This window comes from Lissotriton vulgaris, chromosome 1_1 (genome assembly GCF_964263255.1).
Source record: "Lissotriton vulgaris chromosome 1_1, aLisVul1.2, whole genome shotgun sequence".
NCBI classification, from domain to species: domain Eukaryota; kingdom Metazoa; phylum Chordata; class Amphibia; order Caudata; family Salamandridae; genus Lissotriton; species Lissotriton vulgaris.
The window spans coordinates 983,081,288-983,101,851 of NC_141685.1; the positions used below are offsets into that span (position 1 = coordinate 983,081,288).

The window sequence follows — 20,564 nt, forward strand, 5'->3', positions numbered from 1 at the left end:
GATATCGTCCGCGTAAGCGAAAGCTCTATAATCCATTTGACAGACCTGAACGAGTTTAATGTTCTCAGCCTGATTCAACTTAATTAAAAAAAGATCTATGTATAAGGCAAATAAAAGCGGGGAACACGGACACCCTTGCCGTGTCCCAGGATACATTGAAAAAGAGGCAGATTCATGACTGAAATGGATAAACCCACGGTTCAATCCCATTATCTCACCTTGGCCTTTGAGCACACCCAGCCATACATCCTGATGGGCACTAGTGACTATGATAGATTTTTGTTAACATGTTTTAGGCTAAATATCATTTTCAGGTCATTAAGCTTCTTGGACCTGAATGATTGATCGAGAACGTTATGTAACTGCCCGTGCGATGGTCTTTTCGCACAATCTTCCATACATATTTTGTTTTTTTGTAAATTCTATCCTAGCCCTAGAAAAAGATGGATTGTACCAGTGTTAAAAAAATTAGGATTGAGGCAATGCCACCCTGCACACTTGGCACTACAGCTCATGGATAGTGAATTTATCATTGCCTCTATCACTGCCTTTTTAAAAGTTGTTTTTAAATTGTGTAAATCAATTGTGTTATGAATTGATTGTGTTATAAACTGTTCTGTATCATTCTTAAATTGTAGTAATTATGAACTGTGCTTTTATGGTATGCTTTATTAAGTATTATTATTATTATTATTATTATTAAAATTTTTTATAGAGCGCGTAGTCACCCGTAGGTATCCCAGCGCTGAAACAAAACCCTAACCAGTGAGAGGGGGGGGGGGGGGGGGGGGGAGGGGAGTACAGCAATTTTAGACAGAGGCAGTTTTAAATAGAGCAAAAAGAAGTGGTTAAAAGCAGTTTTAAGGAAACAGGTGGGTTTTAAGTTGTTTCCTGAATCGTAAATAGTTTGATTCTTTCCTCAGGTCTCGGGGAAGAGCGTTCCATAGGCGCGCTGTGTGAATCGAGAAACGTCTTCCGCCTGTGCGGGTTTTTTTGAACCTGGGCACGATGATGAGGGACTCCCTGTCCGATCGGAGAGATCTAGGGGCTTTATAGGGTTGTATGAATTTCCTCAGAATGGGGGGGCCCTGATTCTGCACTAGCCTGTGAGCCAAGCTTAAGGCTTTGAATGTTATTCGTTCTCTCACTGGGAGCCAGTGAAGGAGCTTCAGAGCAGGTTTAGCTGACGCTCTGGCAGGGGTATGTGTGAGGATCCGGGCGGCAGCATTTTGAATTTTCTGCAGTTTATTCAAGGTTGCCTCGGGTGCGCCCAGGTATATAGCATTGCTATAGTCAAGCCTGGACAGAATGAGGCCCTGGATGAGAAGTCTCTGCGATGTGGGTGGAAGGAGGGGCAGAATCTTTCTCATTGCTTTAAGTAGGCCGAAGCAGGTGCCTGCTGCTCTCTTGGCCTGCGTAGTGAAAGAGAGATCGGTTTCAATCCATACTCCGAGGCTTTTTACTTCCTGTTTGGGAGCAGGGGGGGGGCCCAGACAGGGTGGCCAGGTGTTCAGAGGGAAGGTGCATCCTTTCTGACCCAAAAGGAGGATGTCAGTTTTCGATCCATTCAGTTTTAAGGCTGAATTATTCATCCACCCTTGGATCTGTGTTAAGCAGTTGAATAGATCCGCTGGTTGTTGACTGGGGTGGGAGAGGGAGTAAAGTAACCGTATAAAGTAATTTTATTGATTGATTGATTGACTTTGGTGTCCCGGAGCAGGGTGTCAAAGAATGCCAAACCTATTAAAGACCGTCCGCCAGAGTGCAACTTATTTTTACTCTGGCCGGCAGTCCTTTGTCGGTCCCACTGTGGTCCGCAATGGAAGCGTCAAAAGCAGTTCCTGCAGGGCATGGGCTGCTAAGTCTATTGCCTGCAGGAATTGAGGGTGCATGCACACAGGGATGCACCCCATGGTGCAGAGCCAACAGGGGGTCCTGTAGGGCCAACTTTGTTTCCTCACCACAGGTTTCATGGCGACGCACCACCATGAAAATTGTGGTGGTGAGGAAACTCCCAATATGCCTGGTGGTGCTGCAGTGGCAACACCAGCATATTAGGGGCCTCAGACCGCAGTGGTCCAGTGGCTGTCCAACCGCCGCAATCCTAGTGCGATGGGCAGAGCGCCAAACCCGTAATAAGGGCCTCAGGCTGCTCAACCACAGTACCCCCTACCCCCACACTACCCCACATTAGGATTGCTAGAGCAAGCCCCTGTCCACTCATAAATGAATCCCTGGACTCTGTGCAAGATATATCATATTTTGATATATCTTATAAAGAGCCAGCTTCCCACACAAATACATATATATGCATTATGAAAATAATCATAATTTCTGGTCGTATTTTTGTTTTCAAAATGAAAACATACATACCTTTGGACACAGTAATGGATGTCACTACTTTTATCTGAAATTAGTTTCTGGAAGTGAGACCCAGGGAGCCACTCTGTTCTTCATATTTAATACTTCCCTGGCTCCTCCTTGGGTCTATGGGTTTGGGAATATGTTAAACTTTCCATATTAAGGTGAGGCAGCTAAACATTTATGAGTGGTATGTGATAACTAGTTTGGTCAAGTATCTTTCCCTGACGTATAACTGCTCAGATTAAGCAAGTTTCATGATTATTCCGAAGACAACATATTCATTTTTAGAACGCTTTAATTGTACATACAAGCCTCACACTGCCCATCCTTTGTCATTCTCCCTGTCTCATTTCTGACCTGTACAAAATGAGCTGTAGGAAACCGCAGAGCTCACCCCCAGAAATTATCTCCGTAATAACTCGACTGTGCATTTGGTCATTTTACAGGGCGCTATAAGTATGTTATCAATGTTTTTTTTTGCCTAAAACAGGTCCATTGATTGCCAACTCAGTGTTTTCATTAAGAGCTAATGAGAAAGAGGGTCTGTGCTCTGTGGACAATGAGGATTCGGAGACAAAAGGCAGGACAAACCCTTCCATAGGTGAGTTAGAAAGTCACGTGAACCTTCAGGCTCCTTGGCAAAACAAATAGTGTTCTTTTATGTACAGATACGTGTTCAGACAAAACACACACAGCCGTTGTCATCCATAAACAAACCATTGCATAAACACACTGGGAGGGGCCTATTCACAAACTGCATTTTGTAATATATTTTGTAGTACTGCAATATGCTATTCACAAACTGCTATCTCTTTCTATGCTGAGATCTCCACCGCAACACCAGAGTCTTTGCACATGTAAGTATACTTTTTAATAAAAAATGTGGGAAGGACCGAGGGAAGTGTCTGGAAATTGGCTCTACTGGGGAGAGGATTAGGGAGGAGTGTGAAGGGGTTTAGGGAGGGATATGCACCCTCCCAAAAATATTAAGCACATTGGTATTCACAAACTGCATTTCTAAAGTACTACAGTCAACAAGCATTAGAAATGCAATAGGTCTCGCAGCATTAGAGTTAGTGCTTTTAGAATTGTTTATAGGTTTTTTGTTGTAAATCTTTTGCATTTTATTTTTTTGTAGGCAATGCAAAAGAATTACAAATCAAAAAAGCAATAAGCAAATGTAAAAGCTTTAACTAAAATCCTGCGAGACCTATTGCACTGTGTGAGGGTGAGGTGTTGAGGGTGAGTGAGGGTGGGGGTGAGTGAGGAGTTGAGGGTGAGGGTGAGAGAGTGTTATTGTGAGTTAGGGTGAGGGGTTGAGGGTGGATGAGGGTGGATGAGGGTGAGGGTGAGGTGTTGAGGATGAGTGAGGATGAGTGAGGGTGAGTGAGGGGTTGAGGGTGAGTGAGGGTGAGTGAGGGTGACTGAGTGTGAGTGATTGTGAGTGAGGGTGAGTGAGGGTGAGTCAGAGTGAGTGAGGGTGAGGTGTTGAGGGTGAGGCGTTGAGGGTGAGGTGTTGAGGGTGAGGCGTTGAGGGTGAGGCGTTGAGGGTGAGGTGTTGAGGGTGAGGTGTTGAGGGTGAGGTGTTGAGGGTGAGGTGTTGAGGGTAGGGTGTTGAGGGTGATTGAGTGTGAGTGAGTGAGGGTGAGGTGTTGAGGGTGAGTGAGTGAGGGTGAGGTGTGGAGAGTGAGTGAGGTTCAGGTGTTGAGGGTGAGGATTTGAGGGTGAGGGTGTGAGGTGTTGAGGGTGAGTGTTTGAGGGTGAGGGCGAGTGAAGTTGAGGGGGTGAGGTGTTGAGGGTGTGAGGGTGAGGTGTTGAGGGTGTGTTGTTGAGCGTGAGGCTGAGGTGTAGAGTGTGAGTGAGAGTAAGAGTGAGGGTGATTGAGTGTTTTAGTGTTAGTGAGGGTGAGGTATTGAGTGTGAGTGAGGGGAAGTGTGATTGTGGTATTGAGAGTTAGTGAGGGTGAGGTGTTGAGTGTTAGTGATGGTGAGGTGTTGAGTGTGAGTGAGGGTGAGTGTGAGTGAGGGGGAGGGGGAGGCGTTGAGGATGAGTGATGTGTTTAGGGTGAAGTGTTGAGGGTGTGGGTGAGGAATTGAGGGTGAGGGAGGGTGAGTGTGGGTGAATGTTTGAGGGTGAGTGATTGAGGGTGAGGTGTTGTGGCTGATTTTTTGTGGGTGAGTGAGGGTGAGATGTCGATGGTGATTGAAGGTGAGGTGTTGGGTGAGGCGTTGAGAGAGTGAAGTTGAGTGTTGTTGAGTGAGGATGAGTGAGGGTGAGTGAGTAGTTGCGTGTGAGGTGTTGAGGGTGAGTGAGGGTGAGGGTGATGTGTTGAGGGTGAGTTAGGGTGAGTGAGGGTGAGGGTGAGTGATGGTGAGTAAGTGTGAGGATGAGTGAGGGTGAGGGTGAGAGTTTGAGGGTGAGTGAGGGTGAGGAGTTGAGGGTGAGTGAGGGCGAGGGTGAGTGAGTGTGAGGGGTTGAGGGTGAGTGAGGGTGAGTGAGGGTGAGGCTATGGGGGCTTATCCACTCTTTAAACATTAAAATAAAAAGTCAGCACAGAAAGTACATTTTGTTAAATACTGGCACATGCATGAATGTACACAAATAATACGAGTACTCTAGGAAAGCTGCAACTGTCACAGCTTCCAAAGCGTACTCCTGGATTTGTTTGAGAATTCCAAATAAACTTTAAATATACTACTAAATTGGTTGCAAGGCTATATGAGTAAATTTGCTATTGTTGTGCAAATTGAGCCCATTGCCTTCAACAGTGAAGATGGACTTGTTGTCATCTTTAGAACAAAGAATAGAGACCGGAAGTCCACCTCATATCAAGGGTGACTCCGTACCCTAGGTTTGAAGGAGCGGCCATCTTTGAGTGGCCCGCTAACTAGTATTTTGCCTGCATGCTGTACTACAGGCAACAGAGTACCACCCACGCCAAACTATCCCATGTCTCCTGGATACAGCTGATAATCTTTCACAGCAGCACTCATATCGAGAGCATTGGCGGCAGTGCGTATGAGTGACCTTTGTGTTCGCGGTTTAGAGTTCGGCTTCTGAGGAGCACCAGGGACTTAGCCAGGACCTCCAATTGTGACAAATGCAACATAAGTGATGCCTTTGTCAGGCAAGACGCCCATCTTTGAGGCATCACCCAGCCCACCTGCCACTAGCAAGGCGTGGCTTGTGTCCGAAGATTGGTGGAAATGTAGAATGTAACCTGACCAAATACATGATGCCCCCACCTTGGTGTTGTCATCGTTGTTACAAATATCACTGAACCTAAGCATGAGTAAGTGATGGCTTGGTAAAATGGAGCCTTCTGGTCATTTTAGGCTTAATTGTTCTACCAAATGCTTGAAATGGAAATCTAAAAGTGTAGGTGCTCACTGTCCCAGAGTACCTGTTTGCTACTGAGAAGCACTGGTACTCTCATACTAAAAGTATTGCATCCCTGCTGAGAAGTGCAGGTACTCTCCCTTTCAGTACATGCGAGCAGCTGCTCAACTAAAGTACTGGTTCTACCAGACTCCTCGGATCGCTGTGCGCGTTAGAGGTCCAGGGAAAACTGCACAGCCCGAAGAAGCCTTTGTCCTGCAATACACATCTGGCACAGATAACCACTGATTGGATGGTCTGTCCGGCATAGGTTTATCCATGTGGGGACATAGTCTTTACAACAAACACACACTCACACTTTCTCTTACAATAACACTGCATTTCTGTGTTTCATGTGTGCCCATGTTAGCTCACGTGAAGTGCTGAGCTGCATAAAGGAAGTGGGGGGGGGGGAGGGGGGCTAGAGCAAGCAGTATGCGAATCATAAGGGGCTCATCAGCAATTCTGCCAGTGCCTAAAATATATTGCAGAAACATGCCCTTTTTCTATAGTGAACCACGACATCATAATAACACATACCTTTTCTACAGTAATTCAGTCTTAAATAGTGGATAGGAAGCTGTGACAAGTCCCCTACTGCTGTGTGGTACAGAGTGAAGCTATGAGTAAGCCGACATTGACACAGGGACCAATTTGTTGTGCTTTTTTATGTGTACACAAAACTAGAAAGCCATTCTTTTGTTGAACCAGCTGAGGTTCCATGTAATGCAGACTTACCTGCATTAGTGAGGCTGCCAGGGTAAATAAACGGTGATGGTGCACGGGCATGCAGCGTGGGGGATGAATGAGGGCACGGCTAAAGATGTTGAATAAGAGCTTTACAAACCTAGTCATAATTTATTTTCTGCTGAGGATCGAATTTTCTTTATAGTAAATTTCTCTCCGCGTTTTGAGGAATAAAGCAGAAATCTGCATTTGAAAAAAGAACATGCTTTGGCTGTGAATCTTTTTCACTTGGACAAACACAGCCTGTATAACCTAATGATGCTCCATTTTGTATCTTGAGCTCTTGCAGAGGTTCTTTGCAAAGGACGTGACCTCTGAAAACACTGAGGAGATTCCCTGTCCAAATCTTAAAATATTTCACATCTGTTTTTATTTTATAAGAATGTAACTGTAGTTTAACAGGGAGAAATAGATACGTGCTTCAAAGAGGAACCCATACTCTTAACAAATATATTTGTTGAAGCCTCCCCCAATCTTTCTGTGCTGAATGTTTTTATTTTTTGTCAAGAGTTTTATACATGCTTTGTTTTTTTTTTAGGTTCAGAAATTAGGAGCGGAAAAATCATGGGAAAGGGTAAAGCTAATAAAACAAATTCTAAACTGATCATTGGAGGGTGGAACAGTAGTCAGTAGATGGATGTGTTGGCAGCAGAACTGGGTGATTTTGATGAAAACTGTTGTTAGCTAGGAGAGTAGACTTTTGAGGACTTGGGTTGGTAACTTATTGGCCGTGCTGTATTTCCGGCTCAACATTGTGGTTTCCTACTTATCTTTCTATGTCGCTGATTCAGAATGGTGTGCCAGTGTTTTATGTTCTGTAGTTAGTTCTACATGGCTCCTACTGATTGCAGACAGTACCTAAACCAATCTGATTTACAGTGCATAATAAATCAAAGAGCAGGGTGTGCTATACCAAGAAGGGCTTTGTGATTTAATGTTGCATTTTTGGCAGGAGAAGTGGCAGAGCTGGTGAAAAATGGAGAGGGAGCAGGTGAGGGGGTGTTGCAGAAGTATCTGTCACGAAACACTCGGTCAGTTAGATCACTTCTGATTTATCAAGCCTACGTAAAATTCATATGGTATTGTACATTTTTTATGTATTGAATTATAATCTTCTTAGCAAGTGAACCATGATGTTGATTGTGTGTAGGTGCTCAGAGAGACACGTGTAGATTTTCATTGAGATGAGGAGTAACATGGAGAGTGGGGGACATTTTGTATATTGGTTACTATTGGAGGATGGCAGGGCACGTTCCTGTTCTGAGGTATCACTGTTCCCACCTTCTGCTAAAGGCTTACTTCTGGAGGACTAACACAACTAATTCTCAGAACCGGACTGAAAATGGCATGTTACTGGAGAAGGGCACAGCTTTGCAACCTTCACAGCAGTTGTTGTCAGATTAGTGCGGCTTGATGCAAAGGGTTGGGTATGCCTGTCTGCGCACATATCAGGAGAGGGTGAGAATGTGTAATGTTTCAAATGTTTACTAGCCCTCTCGGTGTTCCTCCAGTTTTACAGTGTTAATGTGCGCTCGTTGTGCTCGTGTGCCCCTTGTTGGGGAGTCGGACTACAATATTAAAATACGAATTCTAAAATGTGTGGGACCAGGTGCACACTGCCCTCAGGAGGGACTCCATTACTGCCGTTAATGGGAAGAGAGAATTACTGAGTTTACGGATGCCGTGCCAGGGGGCGCCTAGGAAATCATTGCGGATCCGAGAAGCTATTTCTGCATATTTGATCTCTCGTTAAACGGTTGGTGAGAGCCCGTGCATGCCTAGGTTAGTTTTCCTTTATTCATTCTACAGTTTAGCGCTCTCTTCTCTAGCTCTGAACATTGTGTGCCGTTTGCTGTGCAGTGTGGAGCTGAATTCAGTAGTGCAGAGGGGCCCCTCCGTTTGATTCCAGTATAATCCCCTGACAGACCAGACGGCATTAATCTATGCCTTTGTCATATCTGCTTAGAGGCGAAGCTGAATGTGCAGCAGTGACGTGAGAAGGCTTTTTATGAATCAGTCAAAAAGCCATACCTATTAGTGACGTACCTCAGTATCGTTAAAAACAAGCGCTGGCAAAGTTCCTTGCCGAAAACGTGCAGGCGAGGTGCGACACGGCAGGAAGACGGAAGGAAGAGAGGGGAGGGGGAGGAGAAATGCGACACGGCGGGAGGGGGCGGGCAGGGGAGGGGGCGGAGAGGGGAGAGGTGACACGGCAGGAAGACGGAAGGTAGAGAGGGGAGGGGGAGGAGAAATGCGACACGGCGGGAGGGGGCGGAGGGGGTAAAACACGACGGACGTGCACGCGCATGTGACTTTTAAGGTCAATGCGCATGCGCATAAGCTTAATGCGCATGCGCATTGACCTTAAATTTATCGTGCACTGCAAGGAATCGCCACGATTCCTTGCAGTGTGGATAAAGAGTGGATAACTCGCTATAGTCTCGCTTGCTCGATGCGCATGCGCATCGACAGGCGAGACCTAAAAAGGGACAGCAGTAAATTCCTGACCAAACCACTCATGTTCAACCACTGGTAATACAAAACCCATCTAATGTAAATAATCAAAGTATAGACGTAAATTACAGCTTTATTGTAAATAATGTTTCATGAAATATTTCAAATATAACTTAATGTTCAAAAAATTCGAAACATAATAAATATTTTTCAAATAATAACACTAAATAATTTAAAAGTTAGAAATAGAGCTAATTTAATGTTAATCAAATTAAAAAATACATCATATATGTTTTAGTGATACGTTATTTTAATAACCTTTTTGTTTTTAAAAGTGATTTAAAATTACATTTTAGTGAAATCTAATTAAATTACTTTTAGTTTATTCTATACATCTCTTTTAATAATTACTAAGGCATAATAAATAATATATTTGATTATGTTACTTCTTTTAATATACTTAAATTAATATAAAAATATTTTTACTAAATGTTTTAGTTAAATAAACTTTTTCACTTCCCTTATACTTTACCCCCGGAAAGGGTTTACATTTTGATGAATGTTCCTTCATGTGTAAGCAGAGTGAGGGAAAACCTTTATTGGAGGGATCAATTTGTCCTGTAGTAGGAGAATGGCTGCAAAACTCTTACACATAACTCCTCTTTCGTTGAATAATTATTCACTTATTGGTAGAGAGTGCATTGGGTACTGCAAGGGATAGCTAGCTCTCTTCTTTTGTAGATGTTTCCAAGCAATAAATATGCTGCGCCTGTCTATATTTTGTCGATTTTCTAATTATCATCACTCTTCATGAATACTTTGCTGTCTACCTTTATGGGTACAGTCTGAACACACATTTTTTTGTAACTTGAGTTCTTGTCATAATGCACTCCCATGTACAATACAGTCCAAAGTTCACTATCTCAGGTGGATTAAAGTCCCGTACACTACCCCTTTCCACTCATCTTTTTTATTAGGAACTCACATTTGAACAAATTGTTATTAACCTATTGTTTTTGTGTTGAGCTCCAGATGGCTCATTAGATGGAGTGATCAGCTCCCTCTAATCCCCAAGTGTTCACTACTGGTTTGGAGGGTAGAGAATTTCACATGCACAACTTAACTTTACACTTATGAGGTGCTAAATATAAACATCATGTTTGCGTATGCATCTTTTCACATGAAAGTATTAATGATCGTTTTTGTTCTTTTTTGATAGGAGATGTGGAAGAAGATTCTGATGTGCTACTCAAGAAAACCAGAATTGACATGGAGTATTTGAAAAATTCACAAGACACCCATCATAAGGGAAGGCGTGATGGTCCATGCACAGGTGAGGACGAAGTGGTTGGAAAATCGTATTATTCAGTTTGAAAAGGTTAAAACCTTTGTTAAAAAGTGCAGTCTATTTCTAGTAGACTAACCAAAGGACGCACCTTCTGTAATTTGATGTGGAAGTCTTGGAGCAGTTCCATTAAAAGTTATCATTATTCAGTGTACCCTCCCACTGCTGGTATCCCCACTATGATGACTACATACACTTCTAGATATTGCTTTTGTTTTTTGCTAACAACATCAAGATATTCTTTTTGTTGCTGTCATTTTAAATGAATCTCTTTTGAGTTTGTTTTCTCGCTCGAATCTGCTACTGTAACTCAGTTTCAGATGAAATCGTCTCTGCATGCTGTACACCACCTTACTTCGTTATTAATTTTTTTCTTACAAACGGAGAATATACAAATGTCACTTTATGCAGGACCAATAAAAGTAAGCAGCAGAGGACCACATTTTCTGTTTGAGTTGACTAAATTATGAAACAAGACAAAGCAAATGATGTGCCATATTTTGGTGCAGGGTTAGGCTGTTATTTTATTCACATGCTAAAGATGATTCCTCCTTGCACAGAAGTCCTAGAACTCTATTATATTAACACTTCCCTTCTAATTCCAAGACTAAATAGTTTGTATAAATATGCGATATTGCCCTTAACAGGAAACAAATTAAATTTGATAAATACCTTTAGCAATAGCCTCAGTGTTTGAAACTCTTCAGATTCACACATTGAGCATTATTCTGATATCTACTGTTTGAGTCTGTAATTTGTTGTCAGAATACCTTTTTATCTATGGTTTGTCCGCCTTTAGTGGCGCTAAAATGATTCATTATGACTTTGACTGTAGACACCCAATGTCACATTACATGACCACCATTTTGGGGTTCTTTTTCCCTAATCTTAATGTTGTGATTAGGGTATCAGGTTGTACAGAAATATGTTCCTTTTTCTTTACTACATTTTTCACTACCTCCCCTTCTTCGATGAAAAGGGAGAGTCATGTGACTCCAGAAGTGTTTCAAGCAGTGGCGTAAAAACCGTGAGGGGGGCCCCCTGCAAAGAACATGGATGCTCCGGACTCAGTCTAGAGCTCTCAGGCCAGGGGTCCGCTGCCCGTACATCAGGGGCGTCTGGTGGATCCTAAGCAAAGTGCAGCGAAAAGCTGAGATCTAAGTTGAAGGAGTTCATGAATACAGCAAGCTCACCAAAATGAACGAGGAGCATTCGGGTGTGGGCCTTCCAGAGTGGGCCATTGTTCTGACCGAGTTTTCTGCCCCTTTTTGAGTGAAGGTGACTTTAGCCTGCTATCATTCTAATAGGAGGACTGGAACCCCAGACCTGGCTTCTTTATAAGGTGTTTGATGTAATTCCCTATCCTTTTCTTTATTCTAGGACCTATAAACTTATGTTAAGGGATAGATTCCTTAGTACTAGTACTAATCTGTCCTTTTGTAAGGTTGCTAGTATACTTCTAATGGAGTTATGCTTATTTCGGGCCTTGCAGGCCTCGAACGGGAGAGACTCCATCTTTCTTTCTGCCTCGGCAGCTTGGGATGCTTTTAGGTCAAATGTAATGTTTTAGTTATGAGGTGTTGTTCGCTTGGAGAGAACCAGCTCAAGCTGGCCCTTATCGAAAGACTGTATTTTTCTTCGTGTCGTAGACATAACGTAAGGCCGGCCGGCTGAGAACGTGTCCTTGGCACTGGGTGGTACAAGAATTTGGTGGGCGGCAGGTTACTGGCCGTAACTTTCCATGCATGAACAAGGTTCCATATTAGCGAAAGCACGAAGCAGTCAGTCAGTCAGTCAGTTAGTAGGCGGCAGCTAGCCGTTAGCATTATTGCAGTTAATCAACTTAAGGCAGACAGTCGCCATTTTGAAGTCCGAGAAAGTCCGAAGGCTAATACTCTCTTAGAAAGATTGAAGTTATTTTAGCTGGAGCAGCTGGCGAGCTTTGATATTAAGATCGGAGCATGCAGAGTGAAGCAGTTAGTGGAGAGAATGAATACCAGAGCGGCAGAAACTGATTTATAAGAGCGAAGCTGGAAGGTGAAGATAGTCCGTGATTGAGAGGAGAGAGGAGTAGTGCAGAACAGCGAGAGTGTAGCAGACGAGACAGAGAATAAGAGGAAGGTTCCAGTGACTTGGAGGGAAACGGAGGAGACAGCATAGCGGTGCAGATGTGTATCCGTGACTGTAGGGGTGATCCTAAGACGAGCCAAGGCACAGACGAAAAGGGAACCCAGATGACTACTGAGTCCAGACTTCATACTCATAAGGTGACGTCGACCCTTTCTTATTAGTGTGCACACACATTCTAACCTTTCCTTTTGCTTTTCAGGCTATGTGTTATATTGCAGTATTATATTGTTGTTGTTATTAATGAATAAAGATGCCCCAGTTCTTAGTGAACTAGTGTGTGATTGTTACTACCTTATGATAAAGTTAACCTTTCTTCTAGTCAGATGCTGTTATGTGAACGGATGCGTCTCCCGTCCAGGTAAATGGTAACTGAGCAAGGGAGTAGAGGAGCACTCGAAATAGGGAATAACCTTTACACAGTGTAATTTGGCCATTCTTGTGTGAGAGAGGATTGACCTGTCTATCTGTCACATAATCTATAATATTGTATTATCTGTAATCCTAGTAGATAGAGATATTTCCCAATATGGAGAGCTGAAGGTATTCATAGGAAAGTGATCGTCGTTGTGTAGCGGCGTTAATGAGAGCATTGACTGTGGTCGATGTGTATACCCACAAGATTGTGGCTTGCGAGAGCACCGGGGGGATACGGTGTTTAATGAGATTGCCTCTAGGGAAAGTGACGTTAACGAGAGCATTGACTGTGGTCAATGTGTATACCCACAGGATTGTGGCTTGTGTATGTATGAAATAGTGAGAGCACTGGGAGGATACAGTGCGTATACCAACAAGGTTGTGGCTTGCGCGAGCACTGATGGTGATCAGTGTGTAATGGTAAGTAATCGAACTGCCTCAGGGTAGTCTAGTCTGGGCCTATGTTGCCGCAAGATTATAAGGTATGAGTGTGGTGTTGTAAAAGATCCAAGCTTGTATATTGCTAATTCCCCATCCTTAGGTAGGTACACAGGTGCCTTTTGTAAGTAGGTCCTGAGGAGGAAGATGGTTACGTTTCGGCTGGGTTAGTGGTGTCTTGGTGAGCTGATTCTATCTGGTCCGAAAATCCGGTCGTTACAGCCATCCCCCAGCCAGACATAAACCATAGCAACAACAAAAAATAAAGTTTCAAATGGTGCATTGCATTTACAACATACATTTCAATAAATGCTGTTGTACAATTTTGAAAAACAGGAGTTTGAATGGTACATATTACAGCACAGGGTTCAAGAAATGTCATTAGAAACAAGTCGAAAGATACCCCTGGTATAATACTTAATAGCCTGGTTCGTAAAATCCTGACCCTTCATAGCTCAGTACAGAGTTCATTAATCACCAGCTGACCTGCTCAACACTACTGAGCAAACAGAGCCTCTTACTCATAGAACACCCTTCTAAATACAAATCTCCTCCGGTACTTATTAGAGGACTCCCTATTGTGTGCAGCGCTCTGGTTAGGCAAAAAGCTCAGATCCCCAGATATTCAGTTTAGGTCTACTCTGCTAAGATGAATTAATGAAGGGGATTTATAAAGCACAAAACAGCTGCTCCAGCATGAGCGTATCTACATTAAATATAGTGCCAAGTGCAAATGTATCTGTTCAGTACATGCTGTATGTTAAGTTCAGAGCTCTCATTTCAGCAATTAACTGGGCTCATTGCTCAGCATAGAGCCCAATGAACAGTATAGGCCCCCCTCTTCTATAAAGAACTCCCTGCCCACTAAAGGGTTCATTGGTGAATACAATGCTCCCCATCAGCTCAAAATGTTCTTCACAGCTGAACTCCAATGTCCATGCACAATCCTATTTCTACATGTGCTAGTTGTTTCATCTCTTGAATGTTCTACCTATTCATTAGGAAGGCTTCCAATATTTAGGAGAAATAGAGAAAAAACAATGAGATACTTCACACAAGTGACTTCTAACCTGACAAGAGACATGCAGGCACAATGACATACTAAACAGAGAATAGAATATCTATCTATGTAGAGAAGCAGCTTCCAAAAGGAGGTAGGAGACTTCAGAGGCCGCATTTGGAGGGATTCTGGTTCTGGCACAAGGAATATCTGTCTAGAATTGAGGGGACATGTTCAGAAACATCCTAAAGTTTTAGGTGACTGAAGTGCAAGGGCACAATGGCTCAAGTACAGGAGCATACAGAGAGTACCCGTCAAGATGCACTCTTGCAAAGAGAGGAAGGGAGAGTGAAAGTTCAAAGGGAATGATCACGTCAAATCAGAATGAGGGTGTTCTAGTGGAGAAGAGATCCTGTGACATGGGTGAAATATCCAGGAAGGAGCATGTCAACATAAAAATGCAGGACAGTCAGGCATAGAGAGAATATCCTGTGATAAAAGCTGGATCCATAGAGACCATGCATTCTGGTGCAGAGGGAAAATGTTCTGATGGAGCTCTCAGAAAAATGTCCTTAGGGATGGAATGGTTACAAGGCAAGTGAGCATATCTCTTGAATCAGAGCATGTCCAGTTAGTTCAACATTGGGAAGACACATGGATCAGATACAGTGAGGTGCAATTTCAAATATTACAAAACATGTCCAAGGAGAGGGAACGTGGCCAAATACATAAAAAGCGTGTGTCTAGACACCTGTGGCATCTCTGAAGGCAACAGCGATGGGGTTTGTGTTTAAGCGTGGTAGTCATTTGCCTAGAAAATACATGGATTTCAAAAATGAATTGGGAAGGTAGAGGACCAAACTGGATGAGGACACAGAGGGTGGCAAGATGTCATGCCCTAGACTCTAGTTTCAACAGATAGCTGTAATCACATGCTGCTTCACACAATAGACAAAGCTCTGCAAATGAACACACTTTATGCAAGTCTGTAAAAATACCTCAACTTCACACATAGCTCTGTAAATGCACTGCTGTCATGCTCTGCATCAGTACCACTGTTGCTCAAGCACTGAAACACTGGTATAGCTCATGTAAAGTTCCTCAAAAAGCCCATGTTGCACCATGTGGTACTAAGGCCCAGGCAAAACTCAAGCAATTCATCTAAGTTTTGGCCCGTAGCACCCACTGATTTCAGAAAAACTCTTCGCCTCACATATAGACCTCCCAACATCTGGGAGCTCCCTTGTTATGAAGCACCAATTTGATTACACTTTTGGGAGTGAAGGTCGCAGTTGTGCAGTGTGGGCCTTCACAGAAGTGACCGTAAGTTGCACATGTAGTGGAAGGAGAAGGATTGAGAGAGAAGCCGCTGGGGAGGTAAAGGAGTCACTGAAAATGGAAAGAGAAGTTAAGACGTTGAGGTAAATGAGTTCTTTCTTTTACATATTTAGACAGCTACCCACAGACAGCTACACATCGATGGACATACCTTAGCCGTAACCACCTCATGTGTCACTAATCTTCTATTATTGGTCACTCCTGATTTACATTGATGTTGGGACTCCTCTACGTATCTCAGTCAGCATAGCAGGTGTCACAAAGGAAATCTGTTGAGCCTGTTGTAATCCCAGAGTGGGAAAAGGGTCTAGTTATATGTCAGAACTGTAATCAGGGATGAGGGCAGTTTTGTGGGGAGACCTATCATATAGAAAGCTGTCATCCAGCAGAAAATTGTAAAAAACGAATATTAATAATAAATTCTTTATTCTGCACTTCCTTCCAAGCTTGAAGCATATTGCATTCTGGGACTCTTTGGCTCATGGTGATGAAAAAAATGAATTGCCAACCCCTGATATACAGAATGCTAAAGGCTGAGCAGCATGATATAGATATGGTATTGCAGGTGTCATGAGATCAGTTTACATTTCTGTGCTGTAACATTGGATATAGAGATGGGTAGCTGTCTCTTGCAAATCTCATTTCAAACCTTAATACGCACTCATAAAGTAAAAAGTGTGGGCTTTCGTCAACAACAAGTAACATTAGATCTCCTATTCTGTTTTTAACTGTGGACAATGAGGGTGGCCTCACATAGTGATAAAATAATTTCTCACCTGACTTCACACAGACATGCACCTGGAGTTCATGCTGGCACAGTGCCAGTTATGCACTGCTGGCAAGTTCCTAGTGAGTAAGTCACCCAGGCCTGGGGTCAGAGGGCAGGCTTCAGCAACTCCTAAAAGTGAGATACAGTTCTTATGGGGCTCTCCTACAGCTCGATCATCAGGAGTGAGGGAATGAAGGAGGTGCAACACTGTAAATCTTTGCTGCTGAACATGGAACTTGGATTAGACCAGCAAAGTAATGCACTTCATAGGAAATTCGCCCAGGATAAATAAAAGACAACAAAATGCCGGCAGGACAGGAGGAGAGTGCACACGCAAACGGCTCAGCTCTGATCAAGGGGCCCTACTGCACATGCGCATAGAAGTGGCTGCATGACTCCTCCTTCAGCCTGCCCTCTCAACAACTAAACCATAAGGTGGGTGGAGACTGCACCATCATTGTGTCTGTGGTTGCCACCCTCTAAATTGACCTCATTTGCCCTGCCTGTGTCCAGTGCTCTGCTGTATTTATCCTGGACCCGCACTGAGTCAAATCAGCCAATGCCCCAGTACGAGTCTTAGAACTTAGGGCTGAAGGTGAGTCGCCGCTGCATGTACAAAGTGCTGCAGGCCATGCTGTTAATGGTCACTGCGCGCCAATGAAAGCCTTCATAGATGATATCACACATTGGGTAATTCCTATGCGTCTGAAATGTCGAACAAACTGTAACATTAATATAGCATAAATCTGTAATGCAGTGAAGGCACCTTGAATGTGACATTCGAAAACGAGTGAAAGATTCCGGATTTAAAGCGTAACTTGAAAATGGGGCACTTGGCTCGAAGCGGTAAACTGTTAACCATTTATGGAATGTTTGGGCCTATTACATTGGTCATTTGTGCAATAAAACACACACAATACATGAACCAGTTTCTTACCTTGATTTGTGGGGAATTCAACCTAGAAGCAGAGCCCGATGAGGTATCTCCTTTCTACTTCATGGAGCAGAATGGGGGCATTAAAAGCCACGCTTAAAATGGCCACGCCTACCATCGTGAAGTCACTAAGCGAGCCTGTGCCTCAAGGGGTCACTAGATACGCCGGCCCAACACATGCATAGTTGAAACCCCCCCCCCCCCCCCCCCTCCCCACCCCTACACACACACACACACACTCACAAAAATACATTGATAATACAGCTCTGTGATGAGCACATAGCTGCCAAGGTTTCATATTGCTTTTGTGTGACATGCTAATAATTTCAGTGTAATTATGAGTGACATTCAACGACTTTGAGTGACACTTTCTCGTGAGCCAAAAATCAAGCAATAAAGAAGAGGGAAACATATACATATCAGAAATTACACCCATTTGAGCAACTAGGAACTCTGAGATCTTAAAACTGTTGCACAGCACCAGAATTTGCTGCCCAAAAAGTTCAGCCCATACAGTAAACCTGTCACACCTGCACTTCAGGGTCTGTACTGGGAGACAGTGTGCATATGGGAGTTCACTGCAGGATAGGTTTGTGGTAATAATAGCAGAGAAATCAAAAATACAACCCAGAGCAGCAAACTCAACGCACCCACAAACAACCCAAAAAAATCAGCCCAAAACTGTCACTTAAGGGGTTGCATTAGAGGCGGGCATAAAAAGAAAGCTACTGTGTCAATGTCTCTGCAAGGTATGGATGGGAGAGTGTGTGTATTTAATCTTGCTGCAAGCCAGTTTTTGTTTTACAAACTCAGGATATCAACAGTAAAAGCCAGCACAAGAGATTTAACAGGCCAAAAAATTTCACTGGCCTGTTCAAGACCCTGGCTTCCCCAAATTAATTGTTTTCCTTTTTGCAGTTTTATGTTGCGCCAGCTCAGCCGAAAGGAATGGAATGGCTTTAACCCCTTCGATGCTGATGACGAGCTCAGCTCGTCATCAGCCACGGGTGACATGTGCAGATGACGAGCTGAGCTCGTCATGTATCGCGGTAAATCGAAAACAGCCGCACAGCGCAAAAATCACCGCAGCAGCGATGCGGTTAAATAAGCACCAGTTACATGTTATGAACACGGGGAGTTATTTGCCCAAAATTACAGGATGTTGAGCCTATGGCGGGAGTCAAGCCTGTTTCTGTTCCTCAGTTCCAACGTCAGTAGCTGACTGATGGCACATCCTCTTTATAATGCTATTCCATTGCTTTTTCTCGGGTGCAAACCACGTACTTAAATCGTATATGGTGAACTCCGTTGTCTCCTGGAAACAGCTGAACTGCTGCATAAAACAGAAAGCAATAGAAGGCGCCAGGTCCATATAAGCTGGGACAGAGCTTGCTGTTGTTATTATGGTGAATGAATTCGGAGGGGCGTCACTCAAAAATAAACACGTGGGGTGACTGTACAATAATGGCCAGTGCACATGGCTGTCCTTGAATTGAATGCACAATTATGTGCATGATGTGTGCAATTTAAATGTGAAGTTCATCAGTGTCGTGGCATTGGTAGAAGTCAAGTGTCCGTGTGCGTTTTTAGGCCAGCACAGAAATGTGACCTGTGATAATTCTAACAGCCTGAGATAGCTGTCTGCATGTTGTTCATGTGTCACTGACTAAGTGCAAGTTTGTGGCTGCGAATTGCAGGTGTGTAACGTGTTTGAAAAAAGCAAGCACATTCTGAAAGATACTTCATATCTTCACTGTATTTTATTTTCGCTCCTCCTGCTCAATCTCACTCAGAGCAACACCCCTAATGACTCTTACGAATAGTCATCCAGGCTGTGTACAATGCAGGTGGGGGCCCCCTGGAGCTTGGGGGTCTCCCCGCACTGGGGGGGCTGCAGGGGCCTATGTTACGCCCCTGGTTTCAAGCTTCAAGGTAAGTAACTTGTTTATTTTATTTAAGTGTGAACAGATGCACATGATGTGCATCATATATATAATGGTATTTCCTCCCTATGGAGGTAAGTACAGATAAATGAGTAGTGTCAAAGAAATTATTAAAATCTTCTGACCTACCTGAGTAAATGTATAGCTACACAATAGATGAAAGCAATAGGTAGATCTCCCACTTTAGCTGGCTAGCAGGGTCAAGCCTGTGCTGGATCAAAGTGTGCATAAGCAACAACAACTCCTATGCATCTAACAGGCATTGTTTTTATGTGCCTACAGTCTTGCCATTAATGGTGTTGGGCCATATAATAGAGTGAGTGTAGTAAATTACTTCTCTACTGTTCTCCACTGAATAGAATGTCCATGACATAACATGACATCATAGAATGCCTGGGTGACTCTCTGGCTCACAGTGTCAGTTAGTCAACTCAGGCTGAGCTGCTTGGAGCTTATTCCTGGTGGGCTATATCTGTACTTCCTATCGTCTCCTACTAATCTATCCTAGAAGGAATCTACAATAAGGAATTATCTACTTACTGAGTTGGACTGTGCATCTTCCATTACCACAACTTGGCGACGATTGTGTACCCACGCGTTGTATAAGGAGAAAGGCCATCTAAGCAACCAAGGAACTAAAGGACAAGGAAATTAAGACATTAAAGACTTTCAAAACGTCAATTTGAATTCCAAAGGTAACGCCCCAGCCAGCCCCACCAGTGTCCTATACCATCTGGACAGCCTGCAACCTGGGCGTTTGTTACTGATGAGTCTGCTGTCACCCTGCCGCTGTCTGGAAAAAGTCTTTCCAGCAACGCTCTTCCCTGAGACCTGTGGTGTTTATCTATTTCATCTGGCCTTCATTCTGAGTGGGAAGCGTCGTGGTATTACAGTAGGTTTCATCAACTTCATAAGTGTACTATCTTGATCTAAAAACAGTATCCAACAGAGTCTGCCTGCGTATTCTTGGCGGTGTCTTCATCAAACCCTGAAGTGTTTCAACTAATATTTTGGCAGAGACGTGTACTTTATACTGTGGCAAGTTACATCTAAGGAGGATGGCAGTGCGCAACTTGGGACTTTCTCTGCAGCGAGCATTCTTGAAGTACATATCTCAGGTAGTTTATTGGCAGTATCAGTAACAATTGTTGCGAAGTTTAAGAACTTCCTTGGAGGAATTACTCTGCTGTTCTATCACGCTAACGGTGGCATCTAGCGGGGGCACTTGCGCATATTTGTGGGAGCTGTAACTGTATGTTTTCCCTCGAGTACCTGCACTGTGTTTTTGCCTTGGTTGTGCCCCAGAGTGC

General features: G+C 43.6%; 1 protein-coding gene across 4 annotated transcripts in view; it reads left to right on the forward strand.

Annotated features, from left to right (window-relative positions):
- LOC147748342 (uncharacterized) overlaps positions 1–20,564 on the forward strand; it is a 158,068-nt gene that overhangs the window by 41,824 nt on the left and 95,680 nt on the right. For all 4 annotated transcript variants that reach the window (XM_086960446.1, XM_086960468.1, XM_086960457.1 and 1 more), the window contains exons 4-5: positions 2,855–2,965; positions 10,163–10,276. In XM_086960446.1, coding sequence (XP_086816572.1) covers positions 2,855–2,965; positions 10,163–10,276 — 225 coding nt within the window. The remainder of the gene's footprint in view (positions 1–2,854; positions 2,966–10,162; positions 10,277–20,564) is intronic.